Source organism: Struthio camelus, chromosome 3 (genome assembly GCF_040807025.1).
Source record: "Struthio camelus isolate bStrCam1 chromosome 3, bStrCam1.hap1, whole genome shotgun sequence".
NCBI classification, from domain to species: Eukaryota; Metazoa; Chordata; class Aves; order Struthioniformes; family Struthionidae; genus Struthio; species Struthio camelus.
Genome location: NC_090944.1, coordinates 126,643,180 through 126,663,615, shown reverse-complemented (window position 1 = coordinate 126,663,615; position 20,436 = coordinate 126,643,180). Strand labels below are relative to the sequence as shown.

The window sequence follows — 20,436 nt, the reverse complement described above, 5'->3', positions numbered from 1 at the left end:
AACCTCTTACAGAAGTCTGATTAAAAACAGAAACATGAAGGGTACAGCTATCCGTAACATCACGTTATCCGGTGAAAGCCACAACTGGTATGGAAAGATGAGTAAAACCTTTGCACCGCTGTCTCCTCTTCAGAGCCAAAAATAATAGTGAGTCATGTCAGAAGAAGTGCTGCTGTTTAGCTTCACAAATTCAGGCCGTTAAGCTTGTATGTGTGCAATCACTCCCTTCCCACTGCAGGCCATGAAGCAGCAGTGAGAACATGAGCCCTCAGAAAGAGGGCACCTGCTAACCCTGGTTTTCAGAATGCAGTATAATAGTACAGAAGAAAACAACATTCGCACAAACACATCCAACGAGAGACGAGTCTGGATTTTCCACCGGGAAGGAAAGTGAAGCTATATATAAACTTCTGAATAGTATATCCCTCAATCCCTCTTTTCCTCATCTGGGATAGATAGCCTATCTTTTTTTTTTTTTGGTATTTCGGAACAAGGGAAACAGTTATAAAGCGTTTGTGAAGAATTTTTTCAAAAGCGAGCTGAACTAGACAGGCATATCAGATGATCTGTGGAAGGCAGCACAGGAGGCAAATTTTAAAAGATACGTAATAAACATTTTTAAAGAGCCTTGTAACTTCCCAGAAAATCTCCCAGAAAAGGCACCAAACCAACCGCTCATTTTATTTTCAGGTAACTACTTTCAAAAATGGTTCAGAGGAGGAGATAACTCTGGACTGACAAGGCTGTCAGGGGACAGGACAAGAATGACAGGTCTTCAGATGCTGTGAGGCTCCATATCTGACCAGCAGGACTAGAAAACATCCTGCGTTCTAGCAATGTAAGATCTTCTGCATCCCTGTATGTAAGCTAAGATGAGGCATGTTGCACACACTGTTCCAACTGATCACATCTGATTTCGTACCGTGTATGTTGTTTACGTCTTTTCTTTTTTTAATAAATCTTACTTCTAGGAAGGCTTCTGCTGTTTGATATGCTTCCAAAGACAACGAGGGTCATCTAACAAGAGGTAGAGCAGGTTGGAAGGAATTTCTGAAGCCTGCTCCTGCAGCTCAGCATAATGGAAAAGCCAAGAGCAGGAGCGCTTGAAGGACGAATTCTTTGCTTGTGAGCTGGTTGGATAAATAAGAAAAGTATGCTTTTTTTGCACGCCTTCTACCAGCGTATGAAAAGAACTGGCTGGCGTTGTCACCAACATCCCCGGCGCGGCGTGTGGCCTCTCCATAACAGATCGACACTTACTCGCAAAGCATGGCGACTGCAAAGGGAGCGAGGAGACCAGCAGATTTCACTCACCCGCACGGACACGGTTCCTCAACATAACCAAACAGACAAGATTGAAAGGTGGACATGGAGTCTGAACACGGTGCCGAGGCAGCCAGCCTCACCAGGAGCCCATGGGAGGGGGAAGCAAGCGAAGGCCCTGCTCAGGCAGAGCTGCCCCTCTGGGTCAGGCGGGGGCCTCTGAATTGCAGCCCGACTCCTGGACTCCCCAGCTGGTTCACTAGGCCAGATCTCTCCATCTCATGCAACCTCCGTTCGCCCCAACTCCCTTGATTCTCAAGGTCAAGTCTAGGAGACAAAATGCAAGATCCAAATTTGCCCCTGTAGGTAACAGCAGCAACGCTGGCGGTCACAGCCCACACGGCCTTCAACCCTCAGCGTGAGAAAGGAAACTAAAGGGAGAAAAGGAAAGCTGATGAATAGGAAAATTCCTACATCATCCTCTTTCCAAAGAAGTCCAGGGAAAAAGAACAGCAAAAACTTTTTCCAGCCAACAAATAACAGCATCACGTTAACACTCCCAGTAAGCTACCACCGTCTTTGGCTCTTGAAAATCTGTTTCAGCTTCCTGTACTGCTTTAGTTTTATACTTCAGAGATCTTACAATAACACAATCACTTCAATGCAAAGCCATAACAAGTCAGCATACGGAGAACAACTTTTTTCCAACAATATATACCTACATACAGTATCAAGGGACTTTTTCCTCTCCATAAAAACAACCGAAGAATTAAATTGAGATTAAATGTCAAAAAGTGACATCAAACATTAAGATGACTACACAATGATACCTGGGCCCTGCTACGTCACTGTTTCCTTGGAAAAAATAATTATCAGGCTGTAGAACAGATTTATAACAATTTCCTCTAAAAGTCTGCATTTTTAAGTCACAGTTGTAGAAAGATCAGAAAGGCAAACGTCATGAATCGTTTACCTGAGATACTAATGCACTGCAGAAAAATCTTTTTAGCTGACATAATCCTGAGCTACTTTAAATGAATGTCCCCTTACATTTATAATTTGACTAATATTGACTTTTTTTTTCTGTCTTCTAAAAGAATGTTTTCAATATCAAATTTTTGCAGTCTGATTTATCAAGTTAGAGCCCCAAAAACTTGCCCTGGCTGATACACTAGCTTTCTGAACTGCAAAGGTTTACTTGCTCTAAGCACAAGGCTTCTCGGAGAGCCTGCTGGAAGAGCCAAGAAAAGCTTTCGCACATGCAGAACCCCGAGCCGAAAAATGCACAGCGTAGTAGCACCCAGGAAAGACATCTCCCATCACATACAGAGCCCTCTGTAGCTCTTCCCCTGCCCCATGCGAGAACCTCACAACTCAAAGAGGAAAGCAAAACAGGAACGCTAAAAAAAGAGCATGGGCTGCTACAGTCAGCGACAGAAAGAATGACCCAGGATGGTTATCCCTGAAACTAAGTAGGGATATAGCAGCTTGGCGGGGCTAGCACTGCAGCTGCAGCGGTGTGGTGTTCCTCCAGCACCGCCGTGACACCGCACTTACTGGGGGTCGGGGAGACCCTTCGGAGGAGCAAAGGACGCTTCGCATTTTACAGGAGCCAGACAAAGGTCTCTGCATTCGCATGTTTACTACTACTCATAATAAGGCCATTTTATCTTCATTACTTCAAGATTACTGCAAAGCAGGTAACTGCAATCAAGCTATTTTACAGGTTCAATTTACAGGAGGCCAAATTATTTATTATTTATATTATTATATTGTTTATGGATCCTTTGTGTTTCCTCTGAGTAATATGATGCGTACAAAATAATCCCTAAAAATAGTGTCAACTGTCTAAGAGGAGAGATACAGAGGAAGATGCGACTGTCTGTCTCGCAAGGACCCACAGCTTTCAGAGCACAAATCATTATTACACAGACGCAGGTACAGCATGCTACGCTGGCACGGAGTATTACAAACAGATAGAAGACATGCTCCTTGCTACGAGGTTCTTACAGCTAAAGGATCCAATTTACTCAAGCAAGCAGTCCCGTCGCCTTCAATCCCCCCAAAGTCACAGGCCTCCTCTTATCAATTCAGCTCTCAGCGTAACTCTGAATCTCCCAAATTCTCTTGCAGCCCCCAAAAGCACCTGACTCCTCCCTATGCATTTTCTAATATCCCCTACCTTGGCCTGCGGAGCTCCAGATTCCTGAATGTCAAAAAGATTACCGGAAAACCATCATCAGCACCCATTTTCCTGAGAACAGGAGCTGCGGCACTGCAGCAGACGGCTCGAGCAAGTAGCTGCTTCTAAAAGCTCCAGTTAAACTTGCTTATTCGCAGACACGTATGGAAGTCTGCAGCTAGAGACCAGCTGGTGTGTGCATCTCATCTACTATCAGAGGGCCATCCAGCACACACAACCTCGTTCAGCACGCAGAAGTAAAATTCACGTTCACTTCTGTGCAATTTAGTGTGGGAACAGCCATACCATTTACAGCATGAAGAAGTGCAAAGAGCTGGTCTAATATCCCCGAGGGCAACAGACTATGCGAATAAGCTTCTTTGATATGAGGGCCCCAAGCCTTATTCCTGGTTCTTGCCAGGTGTGATTTTGGAAAATCCTCGTTAGTCTTTCCAAACCAGCACGGCAAAGCTGACCTTTCTGAGAGCTGCTGGCAAGTTGCTTGATCTAGTTTTAAATAAAATCTTAGCTGTGACCTTAACTTAACCAGAGAAACAGAAATTCCATCATGATGAAGCATGACAACTCCTTCTGTGCTGGCAGCAACATATGAACACAGGACGTTTGCAGGCAAGCCTTAGATCTCAGGCTCTTGAACAAACATCTAGTTTTTAGAGGCATTTTGCTGAGCAGGAGCAGTCGGGGCTCCTTCAATCCCGATGCAGGGAAGCAGTGGTACTTTAGTGCCTAGAGCAGCCGTAACGGCCAAAGACACGGTATCGGCACACTCGCTCCGACGGGCAGCGCAGCAGAGGGACTAACACTAGGGAATTACAAATTAAAAGACTTAAATTCTTAAACAGTCCTATGCTGAAGCGAGGAAGAGTCAAGCAAGACATCGGAAAAACTTTTATAATGGTTAAGAGAGCGAAGCACTGGAAGGATGCGGCAGGAAGTTGCTGAATTTCCAGCACAAAGTCCTGAAGGATAACTTCACTGGGGTACCTTTGTGGATCCTGTCCTGGCAGCAGGATGGACTACGGGGGCTGCTGAGGTCTTTTCCAGCCCTATTTCTGCAACTCCGCTCCCAAGTATTATTTTCCGCACACCCAGAAACAGGGAAAGGAGTTCTTTGCTCCAGGTTTTTTTTAGCGTACGCATTCACTGACGCTAACGCAGGAAGGGAGAGCTGAACACCCCAGTTTACAGGCTCCCACTTCCGAGCATCTCTTCCTCCCCGCAGCACCTATGGGAACTTTTCTCTTGAACCCGTACGGTGCTCTCCCGTCTCCTGATGGATCAGCAGCTGGGTGTGCCACCACTCTGCGGGACCACGGAAGAGCAAAGACTTCATATTTTCAAAGATGACCTCTTCCTTCAGTGCGCTCTCTAGGCCTCGGGAGTGGAGTCCAGCGATACGATGATCGCACTGATCCACGCGTGTGCTGTATCCTGCTTCTTCTCTAGCAGCATACAAGAGAGTTTATTTTTAGGACACTGTACCGCAGGATCCCCTTGATAACCTCACTTCTAAACAATCTAACCCGTAGGAACCTAACCTATTTTCTTCTTCAGTCTGTTGTAAGCCCTGTCTCCTCTTTTCAGTCGCCAAGCCAACTTATTTTCGTAGATTTTGCAGATTTTAACTATATGCAGGATTTGGCTTTACACAGAAATTCTGCTGCACTCCTATCCCTGCTACGCCTCTCACCTCTGCATTTTGCACAGCTTTACAACCTGCGATAAGCAAATGAAACAGTGAGAAACCCATCACTGTATGCATTTTGTCCTTTTATGTCCTTTACACTACAATCTATGTTGTAAGGTACAGGAGCCCATTGTTTATGCACTGGTTTCTAAAATGCAAAGGGCTATATAAGGCAATGATGCTCAGGCCACAGTGTAGAGAGTACTGTCCTCTCTGTTTCTCACTGCTAAAACACGCTAGAATTATTGAAAAATCGTATGCAATGCCTTTCTAACATTGCTGTTTCATGTAAACAATTACCAGGAACCGTGTGATCGAGCAAGGCAGAGGTATCATCCCTATTAATATGTGCTTCTCACTATGAGAAACTGCATGATCCCATTTCTCAGGGTTCAAACCTAACTCACGACGTTTCTTATTTTTTTGTTATTCAGATGAAGATGTTTCAAGTGTTTGGAAAGACGCCATAGACATAAAGGAGTAAGGCAAACAAACCACACTGGAAAAGCTGCCTCTGTGATTTGCTTAAGTAGCAATTTAAGTGAATAGGAAATCTGCTGCTCATTTCTGTTAAGAGAGTCACAACCAAAAAATCCCATCAAAAAGGCTGTACCATACACATGGGGATTAGGAATTTCCCCAAATCCTGTTTGCAGAAGAGAGTGCTGGACTGAGATCCAGAAGATCTCTTCTCAGTCTGTGGCAAGATCGGCTTCTCGTGTGAAATGTTTAAGTCATTTAATCTTCTTATGGTCATTTTTCCCCGTCTACAAAATTAAGATAATAAAACTTATGTTCCTTTAATAAAGTGCTTTGAACTCTATGGATGAGAAGTGTTACACTACAAATGAACCACGTTTTTATCGTTATTACTGTTAACGTAACGTAAGCAAGAATACTTGGCGAAACGATTTTTTTTCTTTTAATGTGATGCGCTTATGAAAGTAAGCAGTGACGCTGTCAGAAAAGCCCCCTACGCTATGTTTTGAAGTCAGTCACGCTGGCAAGAACGAGGCCTGTTCGATACAGAAATTCTCCCAGTAAATTCTTGCACTTCCCTGCAAAGCCAAAGCTTTGCAAAGCCAAAGCCCTTTAATAACGAGCAGAAGAGCAACCTAGCACAGTCTAAAAGCGGCTACGACCAGCTAGCAGAAGCAGCGATTCAGGGGTCCCCCATGAGAAGCAGGGCAACACATCTAACACATTTTATCAGCAGGCGCCCAGACGGCAGCCACAAACCGCTCCCACGTTTTCGGCACAGGGACGGGGAGCGCCCCAATTTGGACAAACGGCACAAGCAGCCCAGCTGTCCGGGAGAAGTCGCCAAGGGCCCTTCCCGAAAAACAAGACGGCCCAAACGCAGCAGCGACACACGCAACGGCGCAAGACGGTCAGAGGAGACGCGCGCCCACGCGAAAGACGGCTGCTGGAAATCTCTGCCCGGCCAGGCCTGGTAGCGGTACCTCTCGTAGCTCGTTTCGGGACGCTGCGCTTGCGCCCTGTCGAAGACGGTAGCTGAGAGGAAGATGTAAAAACCAGGGAGGAGAAGGTTGTTTCACAGACAAATGAATTCGAAACGAAATGAATTTCCAAGGAACACATCCTTGCAGCCTCTCTGATATGTAAGTAAAGCTAATTTTTTTACGCATACTGAATCAATTTGTACACGCTGCACCTCTGTATCCTTAGAGCTCATTCTCTCACCAATTTCTGTTCACCACCAAACGCGGCCCAGTTTTTCATTCATATTTGTACTTCCACACAGCAGATATGGATCGGGGCCACACTTCACCACCCTTTTCACGTCTAAAACCTCGCTGAAATGTGCAATACGTGAGTGCAATGTTTTTTATTTTTAATAATGTGTACTAAAAACACGGGCATCAATCAGAGCTAGGTGATATTTGGAAAAAAACGGAGCGCACGATCAAACCTATAGAAAGAAATCAATAAGAAAACTTGTAGAAGTCAGAAGATAACATCTTTCTAATTTTCTTAAGAATACTTAATTTTTAATCCATAAGACCAAAAGAAAAAATCACTGATGTTAAAGACCTTTTACTCTGGTGAATTTTGGATTTTACTTTGTTAAAATACATTTTTCTCACTCCCGTAATATTTTCTGTGGGAAGTTCTCAAACTGCCTCACAACATGTCCACAAAATGTACCGCTTCTCTACTACACAAGTGAGAAAATCAAGCACAGTGTAATTAATTTGTTCTTCTAAAGTTGTAATCATCCATTTGACAGAGATCAAAGGTACTGTACTGCCATTTTGGGAATAAAAGAGCAAAACAGAGAAGTGAAGCCAACCTCAACCTCTGGGTACCCCAGGGTAAATGACGGACAAACCTCCTTCCCGCGGGGTGACAGCAAACTGAGTTAAGATTAATATATCAAATATGCCTACCTATCACAAGGTTGCAGGTGGAAGGATGTGCCACTAAGACAAATGATGAGCTGCCATCAGAAGATGTCACTGGCCTTGCTACTTACAATCAAAACAGACACAAACGGGAACTTACATGGTAAGTCAGCAGAGGGGGAAATGGAAGTTACATGTGACAGGTCTGGGACGGAAAATAACATCGTAAGACGACGTCAGAAATCTATTCCTTACAACATACTGAGTTTCTCCGATAAACTGGATGTTAAAACCAATGCTGCAAACTGACTGATGATCTCAGAACACTCACAGGCAATTCTAGGCTGAAACGAACGGTCGTGCTTATTTTGCTTGACAAGCGAAGCAAACCCACTGAGAGGGACTGAGTAAAATACATTAACTACAGACTTAGCAAGGGTCTCAGTCAAATAAAAATTTGTTCAGAAAGCATTATTCTTTATAACATCAAAAGTTTATGCAAGGCAGTTGGAGGGAAAGCCTGTCAAAGTACGCCCTACGTGGGTCTGCACCACCAGCGCACACATGAGTTGTCTTACCCCAAGGAAACAAGTATATTCTCCTAAGAAACCTAAGGAATATGTTCTGGTAAGCGCTAAATCCAAAGGCAGGCACAACCAAGACTTCAGTCAATACACTAAAGCCACAGAGCAATAAAAGAATCAGCTTAGGTCTAGAATAAAACCACGATTCACATGGTATCGCTAACATTCAGCGTGACGTTCGAAGGCTTTGCAGCTTGCCAGATTTCTTGACCGTCATGCACAATGAATAACATTTCTTTAAAATGCCCACCGATGTGAAGGGACACTGCCTGCAGAGCCCGGGACGGGGTAACCTGGCAAAGCAATCACAGCTGCAACCGAGCGCAAGCGCAGGACGGGAACGACGGGCCGGACACCGCCCTGCAGCAACGCACCCGGCAGCCACCGGGATCAGAAAGCCAAATACAAACCAGTGGCATCCTCCAAGACAGAAAAGGCGCCCTGGATGTCTACACAGGAGCAGAGCTGCTAACACACTGGACGTTATCCTTCAGCTCTACTCAGTGCTACCAAGGCCTCGTCACAGGCGCCCTGGCAGGTCTGGGGCAGCACGTGCCACCGGGATGCGGATCAGCGGCAGCGCACGCAGAGAAGCCGTCTGCTCTACCAGAAACCTGGAAAGTAGGATGCCGAAGAAAGTTTGAAGGAACTGGAGCCGTCCAGTCTGCAGCGGAAGACTGAAAAGATGCAACGGTACATAAAAGGCAGCCACCGAGCCGAGGAGAAGGACCTCTTGCGGATGCCTCCTGTGGACAGGACAAGGAATGACGGCTTAAACAGCAGCAAGGAAGCTTCAGGTGAGACCCAAGCACGAGCTTTCCAGTGTAACAGCGGCTGAAGGCGGCAGAGGTGCTTGGGGGCGAGGTGAAGCCTTTCAAGAACAAGATGAGACCTAGAAGGGCTCCCACACAGCTGAACCTCCCTGAGGCCAGCGGTTAAAACTAGGCGACAGCCCAAGCCCCATCCAAGCCTACGCTCCTCGGGAGATGCCAGCGAGTTAAAGCCCCCAGCATCTCCACGGGGCCAGGCAGGGGAGCACAAGTCACCCAACAGATCTAGGAAAATAAAGTAGAAATGTCCCCAGGCAACAACGTCTGATCCAGATACAAGGACAACATTCCGACGCCACAGACAAACCTCAAAATCAGAAGCTTACTGAACGTTTTTCCCTACACGCTCTTTTTAGATTATTTTCCCTCAGGGAATATTGTAATGCCATCTCTTCTGGAAGAGATGTAAAAATATATTGTTTTAGCTATTATCTCAGTCCAACAGGTTGAACAGGGAACTTTGCAAACGCCTTAAAACTCTGAAATGACTTCTCATCAGCTCCACCAACTTGTGCATTTCATTTTTCCTGTTCCTAGCCTTCCCATCCTGCTCCTATTTCTTATCTTCTTTCTTTTTGTTTTTCTTCATTATGGAATTATAGTGAAAAGCAAGATAAATGAAGATGATCAGATAAAAGCCACAAGCTAAACTGTGTGAGATTTACTTTATCCTTGGTGTCAGCAGAGTTAAATATATCAGGGAGGAATCAGGTATATTGACATCTGAAAGGTTTACTCATTTGAGTTCACTTCTGTGACAAATTTTCTGCTGAATACCCTTTTGAGAAAGTAAGAATGTTATAAACAGAGTTATTCTCTGTAGGGTTATTGACAAGAAAAAAAAGAGTTATAAGTAGTATTGATTGGGGGTGAAATGGGAGACTAGGACAATCAATAGAGCTTAGTCAGATCTAAAATAGAAGGAGTCAAACAAGTCATGACAGGATTACTGCCGGAGCAAAATTCTGCTATTAGGCAAGGACGTGAGGAATGGGGTCCAAAATGTAAGCAGTGAATATTTAACTGCTTTAGGGAAAAAAACCTAAACTATTAATTTGTATTTTTTCACATGTGAGAGAGCTTTTATTTTAGCACATTGTCACTGCTGTTTTTCTAAAGCTTTTGAAACAAATTATTTCCACCTCCATAGTATTTTCATTAAATGTCATCAAAGATCTTTTCAAGTCTCTGAGAGAAGTATGATTATCCTTATTTAACAGATAATGAGAGGATATAAAGAGACTGGGGCTAGGTTTTCCAAAATAGTCAGTAATGCTGCGTGCTTTCTTTATGGATCTGCAAATCCATAAAATGAGAGTCCTGCAGAAACAAAATTTGCAAAGGTCCCGAGAAACCACAACTTGTGGTTGATGTCAACAGCTGCTTCGAAATCCTTGAGACGGTGGGTCCCAGGTTGAGGATCCAAAAGCTGAGCCTTCACCGTAACCTGTGCACGTAGCTTGCTCACAGATACAACAGAGCATGAAACAGGAGGAATCCTCATTTACGGTCCCCTGTTCTAATTACAAAGCCCACTATTTCACCGCTCGGGTGATTCAGGGCGGGGGGAGGATAACAACACAGCTACTTACATGCTACCACATGACAGATCTGCACATTTACTAGTACTTGCACAGTGAGCAACTTCCCAGTACAACCACACGGAAAAATAACAGCAAGCATAAACCTGGAAATAGCAATGAGTATTTTTCACTGGTTATCTTAATCACGCACAGCTGCTCAGTGTATTACCCTTGCCTGGACAAAAAAACTCTGGACGAAAAATTTTTTTTGTAAGATCCTAAAATGCCTTGCAAATGCAATTGGATATGGCATTAGTTACGCTACCAAGGTGAAATGCTGTAATATTAATAACTGTCAACATCACAGAAGAATTTATTGCAAGCTGTGATGAAAAAATGCTACATTTGAGAGAGACATAAACTGTACTTTGAAGAACCTCTCCCACTAATCAGCTAAATAAATGCTGACAATCAAACGGCAGGATACACACGGCTTCGGGGAGGAGGGGGTCTGTGGAACCATCTCTCTTTTATGAATGGAGCCATAAAGAGGAAGTTAGAGAATGACAAGCGCTCATGCAACCGCAGTCGCGAGGATCACACAAGACAGGCAGAGTGCCACCGCCGCGCTGAAACGCCGGCTGGCCAGGCAGCCAAGGGTAACACGCTTGCAAAAAACGCCACTGATTTCTAGAGACCGATTCTTAAAGCCTGCAACAGTGTAAAAGCTTGTTTAGCCGGAATCGCATTCGCAGTCGGAGGATTTCTGTTGGAAAAATGGCATTATCGTCCTGAGAGAGAAAATTATGACTGAATTGTATCAGGAGGAGGATGGACAAGACGACCTCTTGAGGTCCTCTTCAGCCATATTCCTGTAATTTTGTGTTTAGTGACAGAAAACACATCTAGACCGCAGTTTAGGTACTCAAGTTGGAAAATTTTGGCATAAGTCTCTGGCAGGAGAAGCCCACTCAGTTTTGATATTGAACTCTTGTCTGCCATCAGAGATGTGATTCAATCATAAAATGGCTTATTCCCCCAACACAAATGTAAAATACCATGCTGGAGCAGAAATCATTTGAAGCTGCTCACATTACCCCAGCTAAGTTCATTTTACAGCAAAGCAGTTCACTTTAAGACTTCTCCAGCAATCCAAGTCTAATTACAGAATCAATTCCAAGCAATTTTGTAATTAAACGTACCTGCTCAAAATATCTCAAAGGCTCAATAATTTCAAACGATGGCGTAAAAACGTAATTAAAAATTCCAAAAAAAAAAAAAAAAAAGGCCGGGGGGGTGGTGGGGTGGTGGCAGAGAAGAGACTGGTCATCCCTCCTGGAGGATGGGGCTGAAGGGCATTCCAACCGCGGAGTTGTCAACCCCAAACCACCTGCTCCCCCTCCCAAAACGCGTGCTTTCCCCAGGGGTGATCAGTAAGAATAATGAGAGAGGTATTTGAGTGGGGGGATGGAATTAATAATAATAATAATAATAATAATAATAATAATAAGGTGTTTCCAAATCACGCCCGCACTCGCGGCGGAACCATCGCTCCCCCGAGCAGGGACCCGCGGAGGGGCTGTCCCGCCGGTGCCGGGGAGCAGCTCCGCCCGGGAGCTGTCGGTGCCGGTGCCGGTGCCGGTGCCGGTGCCGGTTCACTCACCGCCCGCCGCCGCCGGCCGCGGGCCGAGGCTCAGCGCCAGCTGCAGCCACAGCGCGGCGGCCAGCGCCCGCCGCCGCGCCGCCGGGAGGGCATCCCCGCCGCTCGCCTGCTTCCCATGACACATCTTCTCCCCACCAAAGGCATCCGGTTCCCCGCCGCCGCCGCCGCCGCCTGCAACGACACAGCCGCCCTGGCTCGCCGGTGCGCCCGGGGCTGCTCCCCGCCGGGGTGCCCCCCCCCCGCCCCGAGCAGGGCGATCCGCCGGCCCCGGGCTCGCACCGCGCCGCCTCCCCCGCCGCCGCGATCCCCGTTTCCACCTCCTCCTCCTCCTCCTCCTCCTCCTCCTCCTCCCCGCACCCGCTCCCGGTTTTTGCTCGCCGCCGCCGCTACCTGCCGCCGGCTCCCCCCCCACCTCGCCGCCGCCGGCACCTCCGCGCCGGCCGCCTCCGCCGCTGCGGCTCGGCAGCCTGCGCGCACACACGCGTACACACACGCACACGCGCGGCTCGCCCTACCTGCGCGGGTTGGGGGGGGGGCAGCGGGGCTCCTGCCGCGGGGAGCCTCCGCCGCCGCCGCAGCGCGCGCTACCTGCCCGCCCCGCTCCGCCCGCCCTTGCGCGGCTGCGGAGCGCCCGGCGCCGCGGCGGGCAGCGCTGCGCTGCGCTGCCGGACCGCCGGCGCGGAGAGGCGCGCACGCATGGCAGCCGCCCGCAAGGCTGAGGAGCCCCTCGGCGCCCGGCTCGGCCCGCCGCCGCTGCGCACCCGCGCAATGTGCGCGCAGGCACCGTCCCGCCAGCGGGCGCTCACCGCGCCGCCTCGCCGCTTCTGCCCCGAAACGGGGCTGCCGAGCACCCAACCCCCCCCGGTCCTCGGTTGGGTTACACGCTAGGTGCGGGATAACCGCGCTGCCTGGTGCCCCTTCCACCGCAAGTGGCGGCGGGGGTGTCCCCCCACTTCCCTTCGGCTGGGGAACAGCTCCGCTCCACTGAGCGCTGCAGGGCCTCCGCTGCTCGGCCGTACAGCATCCAGCGGGGTTTTTGCCCAAGCGTGGAAATTACGCTGTGAGAACAGGACACGAGAAACAGGACACAGGAGAACGGGGAGAAGAGAAGACGCACACATAACAAAACATAACCTGCTGCCCGAAGCAAGACCATGCCCAAAGATGTGTTGGCTCCTGGTATGGGCATGTGGAAATAGCATATCCTGGTGCTTCTGAATTAATAGTCAATATTGACAGACGTATACAAGGGGCTGGAGCGGTTTTCAAGTGTCTCAGCTACCTGATGTTATTTCTTCCAAGTTAAAATTTAAGGCTATTCAAGATGGATTTTAGGTCAAATCAATGCATCGTGTGCCAGTTCAAAGAGCAGAGTAAGAGGCTCTTTATCTCCTTATTCTCCCCCGAGAGAATGGGTATCTCACAGTGGAAGTGATACTTTCTTCCATTAAGAAAGTAGAAGCATGTTGCAAGATATTCAGCTAAGGGAGTGTTTTACCTCTGAGATACTTTCACTGCTCCTCTTACACAGAAGAGATTGGAAACTGTAGAAACTTTTCTCCCAAGCGTGGTTTTGTGACCAGGCAGGTCTTGGCTTCACCAGCCAGCCCAAAGAGCGAGGTCAGGTTGGTAAGAGCTTCGTAAGCCAAGCAAATACAATGGACTCAATCACCCTGTGGAGATGGTTCTTCTGGGGTAACAAGCTATTGGCCACCACAAGTGGCAGGACGGAGCAGTAATGCTGCAAGTCCTATTGTCTATAACAAGAGGATCTTTATTTTTATGTCCCTGGTTTGATAGCTTTAAGTTTTGAAGCCAAAAGAGCAAAAAATAATGTCTCTAGCTAGCTAGAAGTATTGCAGAAATGAAAACGCAAAGCACTGCACACTGACACCGAGTTCGACATGGGTGGGGGAAGTGTACCCAGACAAGCAATATGAAACCAGCATGTCCTAACAGTAAGATTAATTACTGCTAATCTTAACAAATAGTAAAAATCAATCTTTTACTGAGTAGTGTATGGTTGTACGGCACAAGAGTGACTGCGGGTAGGTGGCCATGGGGCGCAGTGGGGGCAGGCCATCGCTCGTGCAGAGCTGACCCAGCTGCCAAGAAGAAAATAACTCCTGGAGCCCAGAAAAGCTGAAAACAGAGTGAAAAGCAAGAGCACTGTGGAGGAGGAGGAGGAAGAGGAGGAAGCCGGGGCCTGAGTGAGCCTGGCCACTGCGGGGAAGGAGTCACTCTGCTTTGGCTCGGACTTTGTGTCTTGAAGGGGTAGACTGGCCGAAGGGCTGCGACAGCTTGGTGACCCCAGCTGGCATCTATGGTCGCTTTTACTGGCTCCTCCATAGCAGGGACGGGGAGAGAGGAGCAATCGACAGGCCGGAGCTGGATGATCTGGATTCCTGTTACACCCCACACACCGTGAGCGTGGCAGGGATCTGTCCCCGACCCCTTCCTGCGTTTCACAGCTGCAGACTTCACTCCTTCTCACCCTTGGTTGCCCCCCGCTATCTATTTCAAGGAAGCTTACAGCTGTGTCTCAGACCCGTGGGGAGTAACCCTGCCGGCGCTGCCTCGTGCGGGTGTAACCCCACACCAGCATTAGCGCAGGCAGGCTGGAGGCGAGTCAGAGCGCCGACAGGATGCATCCGCGGGCTTTTCCTCCCATCTTTCCTCACTGAGCTGCCTCCATCTTCCCCACGTTGTCAGCGCAGCTAAAATGACCGCTTGCTAGCAGCCGCCCTCCACAACTGAGATGGGAAGGGACGGCGCGAAGCTGCCTCCACCGCAGACAGGCTCCTGCTGCTGGGGCGCGTGAACGTCGAGGTGGCGGTGGCCGGAGACCTCGGCTTGCTGGCAGCAGGCGGTGGGTGCTGCTGCGCGGCCGGAGGGGGAGCACCTGGGCTCCGCTCGGGCTGGTGCGAGCAGCAGGTCTCTGGTTTGCTTCTAGCAAGCGCACGGTGGGCGTCCTATTACATTTTGGCTATTTGTGAGGTTGCAGCTTCTCCTTGCCTGGAGGAGCTAGCGTTACTTTCTTCTCGTAGTTCCAGCCAGCTTGCAGGTGCGCACCTAATGACCGCTCCTTTTTCACGGGAGTGAAAGCAAACTCAGCAAAGGACTTCATTTAATTTTCTTCACAATGAGCCTCCCACAGGAAGAACATTGTGCATATACTTGAAACTGCGGGAATTTATTTTTGTTTTGCCATGCACATTCATTTATTTGATCACCTTATTTTGAGTTCCTTCCTGGATAGAAGGCTAGATTAAAAAAAATGCAGCTAAATGTATGCAACCCAAAAAGCGGTCCCTTGCTCCAGGCTGAGTAGCAAGAGCGGTCATATCGACTCTGCTCAGGGCTCGGGAATGTAAAGACCGTACCCACCCTACATAACACATTGCCCTGAGTCTGCTCTGAGCCCTATGTTACACCTCCATGGCCTTAATAGAGTATAATCATGTTCCCTGTGTGTGTGTGCGTGAATGCATAGGAAGCGCTGTTCAAAGTGTCCAAGACAACATGAGGGTCTGCGCTGTCACCAATGCCAGCAGTGCTCTTGGGGCATGACGCTGGTGGTCGGTGTTGCACGGCTGGCACCGCAGCGTGAGAAAGTGCTCAAGGACGCAAAGCCAGCTGACATGGTGCTGGACAAGAGGGGGACAGAGGGAGCTAAAGCTGCTGTAATCCCATTCACACGCTTTATTGGGAAGACCTCTGGATGATTATTTCCGGACCTGCAGGCAGGTTTTGTTTCAAAGGGAATGATTTTGTTCACTCCAAAAGCCAGCTGGGGAATGAATTAACATTAACGCAATGTGGAAAATCCGGGGCCAAGACCTGTGAGTGTGAATAGGGAGCTAAGCTGTTTGACAGCATAGACACATGCAAAGAGGTTCTCAGCATTTAAGGTAAGAGTCCAAGCAGTCTAGGGAAGGGAGGCTTTTAAGTCCAAGTTTGCAATACAGCTCTTCTCCCATTACCAAATGAGCTATTGCTTAGCCTGGGATATGCCAAAATTCATTAGATTCTCCCTTGTTTATCTGAAGCTTTTGGACACTCACTACTGCAATTAATGCAGTGTCTCCCACTCAGCGGCTCTGAGCTGGGCCAGGACCAGGAGACACATGGGGCTGCATGTGACCAGAGCGCTTCTCAAACGCCAACCAGCTGAAGCTTTCCACAGTGCAAACTAGGTCAGGCCTCACTCGGAGTAATGCGGTCCTGCCCCTGTTCGCTGGATAACGTAGCAGTTAAGAGTTCTCATCCAGGAACTGGGAAACCAAGTTCCTCCGACTGAAGGAGTTCAAACCCCTCTCTCCTCCCTTTTTGCAACCTACAGACACCGAAACTACATCTACATAAGTAAATTAAATTGTTCTAGGACACCAGATCTCATTTCTCTGTATTATTAAAAAAAAATTTTTTTTTTTTTGATTTATCCCCCTGAGATACCGCTTTTCTGTATTTTCCCTGCTCAAGAGTAGTCAGAAGGAATCACCCCAGTGATGGGACTTTTGGGTAGGCGAGTTTCCTCCTTTAATGAGATTCCAGTAAGGATGAAAAGCATGTAGTGGTGACTGGAGCTAGCGAGAATGAGAGACTGTATTTGTGTCAGTGTGAGATTGTAAAGACGACATCAGGGCAGGTTAGTTTCAGCTGAATGAGTGCAGGAGTGGTTAGTCCACAGGGGGGGAAAAAAAAAAAACCCAGCTTCACTCAGAAGTCTGCAATTAATTATTTTAAAATATAAAATGTCAATGGCTAGCTCTGAGATTTGGCTGGCAGAATATCATTGCAGGTTGTAAGTACATATTGTTGCAGTACGTCCTTCAGCCCTTCTGGCCACAAACCAACTTCCTTTTTCATCAGCCACAAGAAAGCGCTATCACTTCCCAGTCCCCTAGCCCACATATATCACGCTATTAGAGATAATTCTGACTGTAAAAATAGGAAATATTATTCCGACATCAACCAATTAAATGCAGGGGTGTGCTGAACAGAGCTCTGAACGCCTCGTAAGGCACAAACTTATTAAGGACTGAGGTTTAATAATGCTCCTGTCATGTCCTTATGGCATGTAACAGGCTAAGATGCATGGTATTTCTTGTACTTTTAACAGGCTTAAATTTTCAAACATTTTCAGACAAACACGTGATTCATTGCTAATTTCAGCAGTTTAGTTCAACCTCTTTATAAATCAGAAAGCTGGACATTCACAGCAGATCCTTCACATATGCGGTATGCTATATTTCTGTTTTAATTTAGAAACATGAATGAGCCCAGATTTCACTCATGTAAGGTGTACCTAGGTGACCTGGGGGAAGGCATACCTTAAGAAACTATGTAAAATACGTAGAGGCTTTTCAAAGAAAAGATTTATCTTCTTAGGTGCTTAAAGTGTCTGAATGTTAATAAGTCATGAATGCATGAGCTCTTGAATATTTTCCAGCTATTTCCAAGTGTGCTTTGGTCCCAACCAGAGCATGCCTCTAGACCCCCACATTTCCCGTGCTTGTCTCTACAAGGGCCACCCCCACACCTTCTTTCTGGTTATATTTGTATTGGAAGTCTCGACCTCATCCTTGGTTTCATCCCTCTCTAAAAAGGCCTGCCTTCTCATCTTAGTCTTCCCGAAAGAGGGGATCGTTGTCCTTTCGGTAATTGCTGGGATCACAGGAAAGCAAATATTCTGAGCAGAATACTTTTGAGGTGATTGCTTAGAAGAGAGGCTTGCCTCGCAAGTGTGCTTTCGAGAACAGGTATGCTATTAGGAGAATAATTATTCTGATAAATTCTGAACCTCTAACAATTGTGATGGCTCAAGAAAAGCAGCCCTAAAATAGTTGAGTCCTGATTCGGCAGATGCTAAGCGCTGGGTGCTCTCAGCTCCTAACAAATTCAAATGACAGTTGAGGCACTCACCTTCCTATAAAAACAGGTCTTCGGAAGAAGCTTTTCCTTTCCTCAACATAATATGTGATGTTTGAATGTGAGGGCACCCTGAAGAAAACAGCAGGAAATAGGAAAGGAGAATTATTTTTCCTTCTCTGAGCCATCAGCACCAACAGACACAGAGCCACATCTGGGACCACTACACAAACATTAGTAACCACACATCCCTATAGTTTCACCAGTGAATACGAATTATGTTTTATTAGAAAAACTGGTAGCATAGGGAAAGTGGAGATTGAACTGCTACTTTTTTTCCCACTGACCTACATAACTGATGAAAGATCCCAAGTTTAAGAGCATTTTCATGACAATCGTGGTTTAACAAACGTAAAGCCATGCTTTATTTTTGTTTCCCTCATCAAAGTTTAGAAGAGGTTACAAGAAACATGATGTCTGGCTAATTGGAGAACGCACTGCACCGCACATACTGGGAGGTCTGCTCTTCACCTAAACACATCAAGATTTTTATGCTTGTCCGCTTACAGCCAAATTCTACTTGCCGCTATTCCTGTGACTGGATTTGGCCCTTGTTTTCCATTAGACAGTGATTTCTAGCAAAAGAATGTGAACAGTGGTATATCGTTCAAAAGCAAACCCAGGAATGACAACAATATAAAGAGGTTATGAATACTTCTATTTTCATCTCACCAAACAAGAAGCAGCTAGCAAATACAAAATTCAATATGCGATATTTGATTTGCAACTCCATTCTAGACATGCGCAGTATTAATCGTTCAGGTATAAACTCGTGATTAATTTCCCTAGGCTCATAGCCTGCTTGAAAAAGTTCATATTCCTCACATTATGATACCTTAAGTTCCATAGGAGAGGATCCAGTGTCTTTCACCTGCAGCTCACAGATTCATTTCTCGCTGAGGGTTGGGCTGTGTAAATTAACATGCTGGTCCCCATCTATTTTCGCAGGGGAAAAGTTTCTAAATCGCGCCCTCCGGCCCTTTTTGCCGGTTGAGCAGAAGCAGCCGAGGGCAGAACGAGGAGGCAGACACTCGACTTCCCCCCGGGGACCTCGAGAGTGGGCAGCATCGCCCGTTAAACAGGGATCCATACGGCGACTGAAAGACACAGATTGCTCCCTGCCGCTAGGTGAACTTTATAAGCACAAGGAAGTCCTTTGGGCTCAGAGCCCTGAAAAGGCATTTAAATTCAAAGGTGATCTTTAAACCCCTGCTCAGCTGCTACTTAACACAGAAGCACTGCACTATTTCTTAGCACCGTTTCCCAGGGGGTTGGAGCTGCCTTTCTGGGTATGCCCTGAGCTGCAACAGCACAGATCCGGCGCTCGTCTAGGTGTATCTCCGCGTGCTTTATGCCAAGGAGCATGTGAGCTAGTTAAGGCTCAGCAAGATGCTTCCAATCCAAAGGTTCTGGTATTTTACACCAGAAGGGATGTGCCTTGCCTTGCCCAAACCTGGGCGACTGAGCTCTCCCCAAAGCCGCGAAAGAAGAAGGTTGCGCCGCCTGCCCTGGCCTCTCACCTCGCTGCCTGCCCTCCACATCTCACCTTGCTGCGGAGTTTGTGTACACACACTTTTGCTTTGCCTTGAGGCTTTCAATAAACCATGTCAAAAGTAGAAAATTGTACGCTACCTTTTTTTCCTCAGATGAAGAGCAGCTTGATGTGCTCCTTCAGGACACAGGAAAAGAGAAAGGTGGAAGTGGAGTGGAGCCCCCATGAGAGAGCAGAATGAAAGGGACAAAGCAGGTGGGTTTATGTAGTCTGTGAAAGGCTGCAGCAAGAATATAGCTGCTATTTAAGAATCTTCCAGTGTGAATACCTTTACCTTCTTAAAAGTAGACTAACAGAAAAATGTAAAGTGTCATAATTTTATAGCACCGTATAACGGTTCTCCAAATTGTTTAGACTTTTTGGACTGGGTCCTAAACAAATGCCTAAGCCATGTAAAACCTAAACTTTGTAACACATGGTCAAATGTGAATCTGGTAAAAGCTGATGTAGTTGAATCTTCTATGTTTCCTATTTCTGCATTTCTAGATTTCTTAATTCTAGATTTCACAGCAAAGCCATACAAGATCTACAAAAGGATAGTCACATCACTGTTACCCTAGAATTATTGTTACTCTCTTCTGCATCTGTTCTGATGAATGTAATAAAACCCACAAATATTAATTGCAAAACTTTTAGAAAAATCCACAGTGTGAAATAATGGCTATGGAGTGTCAATTAGAGCAGCCGGAAGAAATGGACCAGAAAGGAAAACGTACTAGACAGTTCTAGACAGTAGCAGACTTTGAAGGAACAGAGATTTGGATGTGAGCTGTGCTCATCTCTAATTTCCATACTTATTTTTTACTTTTTCCATGTAGCCACAAAAATAACTTA

At 46.9% G+C, this 20,436-nt stretch overlaps 1 protein-coding gene across 1 annotated transcript in view; it reads right to left on the bottom strand.

The window, feature by feature from the left end:
- Positions 1-12,243, bottom strand: part of SUSD4 (sushi domain containing 4) — a 74,566-nt gene extending 62,323 nt beyond the window's left edge. Inside the window, exon 1 of the mRNA XM_068936519.1 lies at positions 12,120-12,243. Within this exon, the coding sequence (XP_068792620.1) occupies positions 12,120-12,243 (124 nt within the window). The remainder of the gene's footprint in view (positions 1-12,119) is intronic.
- Between the last annotated feature and the right edge of the window lie 8,193 nt (positions 12,244-20,436).